The following is a 6382-nucleotide window of genomic DNA, read 5'->3' as shown; positions in this document are numbered from 1 at the left end:
CTTCGGTCAGGGGCTTCGGTTAGGGGCTTAGGTCAGGGGCTTAGGTCAGGGGCTTAGGTCAGGGGCTTCAGTTAGGGACTTCGGTCAGGGGCTTTGGTCAGGGGCTTAGGTTAGGGGCTTCTGTTAGGGGCTTCGGTTAGGGACTTTGGTATGAAGGACTTGTTTTACTCCCCCAACCATTTATGTAATAATAAATATGCTCCAGTACAGCTGTTCGAGGTTCAGTTCACCGCAGCTGCTCCCTGCTGTCTGACCCTGATTACATTCTCCTTCCATCTTCCTGTGTAACTCAGAATACTGACAAGAGCTGCACAGGATGCAGTAGTCCTGTTTGGGTTGTCGGCACAGCAGGCCTCCCGGGGGTGGTGGTAGCCATCAGATGGTGGTGGACATTGCAGATCCACTGAGAAGAAATGTCAGTGGCATCGTTCAGCCTCACACTTCCTGCCAAAACCACTCTCCCAGCATTCCTTGTTTTTTCTCTTTCAGCACCAAGCATTCCTTATCTCTGCTCCTCTAGCTTCCCTGGAGGACCTGCTGTCTCCTCTTGTCTTTTGCTTCAGACTGCACGATCACCACGATCACTTCTTTCTCCAGGTTGCTGTCATGCCACAGGAGTTTTGAAAAGGATCATGGTGCTAAGGCTAAGAGAACCTACTGTCATATTTGTAGGGAGTAAAGAAAGCTCTCAGTCAATGTATATGGTTTGACTTGGCCATGGCCATGTCAAGGATCCCCACGCCTCAGACTCATGGGAGTGGCAAAGCCTTCCTCAGGTCCAAGTGTGAATGTGACAGTATGTACAGAAATATCTAATATGACTCTCTTCACCCTGCCCCCACACTAGACGTTTACAGCCTGAGGTCAGCTCCCCTACAGAACTGGTTCCTACCAAGACTAGCCAAATCTGCCTCCTCATTCGGCTGCTATCTCTGTTTATCTGTGTATAATAATCCAGCTTCCCTGTTTAGCCCTATGTAATAACTCCACCTCTCAGCTTCCTTGTTTGGCAGTATGCAATGACCCCCATCTCCCTGTTCAGACGTATTTAATGAATATGCTGAGCCTCTCCATCAGAGAACTCAGTCCATGGGAGCCTGGCTTTTCTATGTGTCTGTGCATTTGTCTTTTCTTCATTCTATCACAGACCCAGTCAACACAGCCCCTGGGGTAATGCAGGACTCAGCATAGTCTTAAGGGTATCTATTTATTTCTTTCTCTCCTCCTCCCCCACCACTACTCCCTCCCTTCCTCCCTCCTTCCCTCTCTGTCTCCTTCTCCCTTTCCCCGCCTCTCTTCTCCCTTTGTGTGTGTCTGTGTGTACATTTGCATGTATGTAAATTTGAAGTGGTTAGTATCCCTTATCTCTTGGTAACTCTGTTTTATTTTGACTCATCCTGAATTTATCTATTCACTTATCTGCGTACACCTCATGCGATGGTTTAACTGAAAATAGGGCCCATAGGCCCACAGGGAGTGTCCCTATTAGGAGGACTGACCTTGTTGGTGTAGTTGTGGCATTGTTAAGAAGTGTGGCACTGGGGGTGGGTTTTGAGGTTTCCAACACTCAAGCCAAGTCCAGTGTTGCTGTCTCTTTTGGCGGCTTCCAGTCCAGATGCAGTACTCTCGGCTACCTCTCTAGTACCATGTCTGTGTGCTGCCATGCTTCCCACCATGGTATAGTGGACTAAACCTCTACTGTAAGCCAGCCCCAATAAAGTGTGTTCCTTTATAAGAGTGGCTGTGGTTGTGGTGACTCGCCACTTCTGTCTCACACCCTAAGACATGGGGTGAGACACACAGAAGTGTCTATTTCTAAATAGGTTGTCAATAGTTCCAACAACATTTACAAACTGATCTTCCTTCTCTCCTTGTCTCTTAAACATTATATTTTGTATAAAGTAAATGTATACATACTATTAAGGTTTGATTAAAAAAATGCCTCCCTCTTTGGTTTTTATTTTTGTGTTTTTGTGGGGTTTTGTATATGCATTTCCTGTGGGCTTTTTGTTTTGTTAGTAATGTTTGTTTTTGTTTTTGAAAGAGAGGGAGAAAAAAATTGGATTGTTAGGGAAACAGAGAGAATCTGAGAGGAATCGGGCCACTTCAGAGTGAACAGCCTCTGCTGACCTCTCTGCCTCATTTCAGAACCACAGCAATTCATTAAAAAAATATTCCACAGTCCTGGATGGATAGTCAATACTAAAGTGCATCAAGTACTCCTAAATAGACAAATTCTATTTAGTTCCTCCTGTGCGTCTCTTCTTCATACAGAAGCCATATGTGACCTTTTATTTTTTTAGGTTTAGTGTGTTGTGTATATGTTGGCTGCTTGTATGTATGTGCACCGCATTTGTCCTTGGTGCCCAAGGAGATCAGAAAAAGGTGATGTCCCCCTAGAACAGGAGTTATCAACACTGTGACCACCATTTAAGTACTCAGAACTTAAACTGGGTCTTCTTCAAGAGCAACAAGTGCTTGTTATGCACTGAGACATCTTTCTAGCCCCAGAAACTTAAAAATTTTGGGGACAGGGGACCTGTCTGTCTTTGTCTTTTGGGACATGTGGCCTTGGCTTCCTGGTAACTTACTGTACAGATCCATAGTTCTGGGAAAGTCTCTAAATGTACTTACTTTGCCTTTTGCCTTCTGTAGTTCCACCTCTGGCTAACTGTTCTTGTTAAATAAAGTATGTCAACCCGTGATATGGTTTTTGTGCTTAAAAGCTCACCTTCAGAAAGGCCTGGGGCTTCACTGGGATCTTGAACACCCAGAGTAGTCACTGGCTGGCTAATAAACACTTTCTATTGGCTTAAACCCATGTCTGGGCAGTCTTCTCTTAATGGATACCCCACCACACTGGCACATACCTGTCATCCTAGCACTTGAGAAATGGAGGCTAACGTGCTACTAAACTTCACCGTCTGTGCCCCCAAGAAGTCAAGTTCAGCTACCTGGTCTTAAGCCAATTAAAACAGCCAAATTAATAGTAAAAAGCAGGAAAAGATTTATTCAATGTAGCAGCAATGAGAAGGAAAAAAATTCAGTAACACCCTCCAGTCAACCTTCCAGTGCTGAAGAGAGGCGATAGTTTAAATAAAGGGCTAGGGATGTGCTTCTCTGAGCAGCTCCTGTCATGTGTGGTCCCACCCACCACTGACCCCTCATTATCTGGGCTTCAGTCTTACTCTGTATGGTGATCTGACCACATGCATCTTAGAACTGTAGGATATCTCTTTCCAGTACTCTGGCTGGCAGCTTTTCCTCCTCTTAGCATGAGGTCTCTAGGAAAATTCCCATCTTTTTGGGGTCCATTGTTTCAACAGTCTGGTTGAGAGACTCAAGCGTTTCTTTAGAATATTTTCATTTCTACCAGGCTACTTACAAAAGGAGCAAACATTCAAAGCCAACTTCAGCTACATGGAAAGTTAGAGGCCACGTTGGGCTAGATGGGTTTCTATAGTGTGACAGGGTAAGACAGAGCAGAGGTTCCTCCATCTTGTATCCTTGTGGAGGCCATTTCAGGTTTAACTTGAGTTTGACCTCTCTGGTGGAGAATCCCATGGAAAATTACCCAACTCTATTCAAGGAACCCAAGGCCAGGATGTCCTAGATAGCTTATGTTAGCTTCTCTTAAATTGCCTGCTTGCGCGAACCTCTCCCTCCAGCTAACCATTTATTCTGGCTTCTGCGCGAACCTCTCCCTCCAGCTAACCATTTATTCTGGCTTCTGCCAAAGTGCTTGCTTACCAGGACCCCTTCCACCCACAAAGCTACCAAGTGAGATGTCAGAACATGGTCTCTGCCTTCAAAAGACCTGGACATTCGGGGCTACATGGGTACAATCTCAGCTATAATAAAGACTTTCAATTGGCTATAAACTGTGTCTGAATGGTCATCTCTGGTGGGCTACCTATAACAATATCAAAAACAAAACAAAAAAAGTCAACTCATGCCACTGACCAAACTCTCCAATAGCTTCGAATCTCAGGGAATAATGAAATTCTTACAGTGATCCAGAATCTGTATCTGATCTGGCGCCACATCCTCCTTTTGTTTTGTTTTTGGAAACACGGTATCACAATGCTTCTGAGGTTGCCCTGGAACTTACTATGTAACCCAGGCTGTCCTTCACCCCCAAGCTCTTTGCACTCACTGAAAGTAGGCAAAACCTTTTAACCCTCCCCTTCACTTTACTTACTGTGGGTCTCTGCTGAAGAACAGAGGCCTTCTTCTACTGTACCTTTGAAATACCAGGGGCTGGGGATATAGCTCAGTGTTTGCAGAACGCTTGTCCAGAATACCAAGCCAGCCCACTGTCTCATGAAGACTTCTATTCTGTTGTGCTGAATTTCCTTAGCCTGACTATGCAAGTATTTCTGTTTATTGTCTGTCCACACTTTCCCATAACAATGCAAAGTCTGTGAGGAGCTCTACTTGATTTATCCTTGTACCTATAGTACCTAGAATGGTACTCAGGTAGGCTGGGTGCTCAGTAACTATGACTTAAATGTATGGTCTCAAGAGGTCCCTTCCTTGCTAAGTTTTCAACATGTCAAATAACTCTCTTAAAGAAGGTGACTAGCTGTTCTCAGATTTCCAAGAATGGAAGGACTTCTAAGAATACCTTGTTTGGGAATTTCCAGTGCTAGAACTGAGCAAACTGTGTTTTGGCCCCACAAACAGATCTGTCATCTCACTTCTAAACAAAGCTTTCCTCATTTATAAAGAACAAGGTAAGCCAGTGCCTATATCGTACCTATAATTACAACATGTGGGAGCTGAAGGCAATAGGATCACAAAGTCCAGGACATTCTTAGCTACTTTACATGTTTGAGGCAGTCTGGGCTACATGAGCCTTTATTTCAAAAGAGAATAAATACATAAATAAATAAGAGAAAAGGAAACAGGAAGAAAGGAATAGGAAGAATAGAGAAAAGAAAAAGTGCCTTTCTAACAGAGTCAAGTGGTGATTAAGGGAATGCATATGTATAAAATTACACATTCTGTTCCCGTGGCGATGGGCAAAGAGGCCCCTTGGTGGTGGTGGTGGTCTTCTACCAGTCAGGGGCAGAGCAGACGGCAGGCCTTCGTTCATCTTAGCTTGATGTTGGCTTGGTGGCCAAAGCTGTCTTATGCCTGGAATGCATAAAAATCAAGTTAGATCCATGCAGGGCAGTGTGGGAAGAGGAAGAGGAAGACAGAGACCTGTGAGTCATGCCACTCACAGACCTATCCTCCAATGTACAGAACAGGAGGGCCATAAACACCCACTGGCAGTGGCCAAGCCTCTGCTGGAAAGGAACATGAATGTAACGCAGACAACTTTCCTTATGGCAAGGCCTGAGGAGTTGGCTCCCCACATGAGAAGGACCTGCGGGGATATTCGTACAGAATCTCCTGCTCTTTACTGAGGGAATGCCTGGTTCGCCTTTGCCTCGCCTTTGCGTCTTTGGCTTTGCTATTGGAAGTTTTTACTTTTATTTTACTTTGTGACAGATGCTTTCTTAGAATCAGGAAAGGAAGCTTGGGGGGCGGGGAATCCATTCTTTTTTGTCTCTGAGGGTTGTGGGAATGGAACAGATCATTAACCCCTATGTTTGTGAGTAAAGGTGATGTGGTTGAGTCAACAGGAGGGCCTGGTCTGGATACATCTATTGAGTTTCAGACCCAGAACTAGCAGCTGAGGTACATATTTAACATACCAAAGTGGATCTGGCCTCCAGGTTCTCCTAGCAGTCCCCAGTCCCTACCTATTACAGATCATGGCTGGTATACCCCATCCTCTGCCTGACCTTTCTGGCCCAGGGCTGGGCTTCCCCTCCCTGGGACGCTTTTCCCTATATAATCCAGACATTTTGCGTGTGTGAGTTTGCAGGTTCTCTCTCTGCATTTCCTCACTTCCTGTAGGCTCACACTTTCTCTTCTCTTCTGTCTCCCTCCCCATGGTGACTTCTCTGACCCCCTCCTGTGTGGTCAGTGAACTGGTGCCCCTAGTAAACCTACCTTTATACTTTGATTTGGCTTGAATTGGTTCATTTTATTGGTAGAGAGTAACTAATCAACATCAGCTAACATCTGGATGCTCTCTCCTACTGGGAACTTGGTTCTGGCAACCATTGGCCCACTGACCTGTTCCAAACGGTCCCTAGATGACTATCAAAAGGTTAGGGCAGTCTTGCTGCAACATTGGTTCCAAGACTTAATAGGAACATTCCGAGGTGAGCCAAGCAAGGATGAGGAACTGACTCAGGTTACTAATTGGCCAAGAGCCCTGGGAATTAGAGGAATTAGATCTCCTGACTAGGATGTGGGGATGTGCTAGGTGTTGGTAATTAAATGAGAATTCCCTGGGTATGTAGCCCATTAGTGTAAATACAAT

At 45.1% G+C, this 6382-nt stretch overlaps 1 protein-coding gene and 1 non-coding gene across 2 annotated transcripts in view; one reads left to right on the top strand and one right to left on the bottom strand.

Moving 5' to 3' along the window:
• Positions 1 to 5009: 5009 nt before the first annotated feature.
• Positions 5010 to 5152, top strand: LOC116086701. The gene has a single exon (XR_004117071.1). It is a non-coding gene; the product is annotated as a small nucleolar RNA SNORA48 (small nucleolar RNA).
• The window catches only part of LOC116083883 (olfactory receptor 1361-like), a 60511-nt gene continuing 59172 nt past the window's right edge, over positions 5044 to 6382 (bottom strand). The window contains exon 2 of the mRNA XM_031360672.1: positions 5044 to 5139. Coding sequence (XP_031216532.1) covers positions 5134 to 5139 — 6 coding nt within the window. The 3' untranslated portion in view covers positions 5044 to 5133. The remainder of the gene's footprint in view (positions 5140 to 6382) is intronic.

This window comes from Mastomys coucha, unplaced genomic scaffold (assembly GCF_008632895.1).
Source record: "Mastomys coucha isolate ucsf_1 unplaced genomic scaffold, UCSF_Mcou_1 pScaffold12, whole genome shotgun sequence".
In the NCBI taxonomy this organism is placed as follows: domain Eukaryota; kingdom Metazoa; phylum Chordata; class Mammalia; order Rodentia; family Muridae; genus Mastomys; species Mastomys coucha.
The sequence above is the reverse complement of the archived record's forward strand: the minus strand, read 5'-3'. Positions and strand labels throughout refer to the sequence as shown.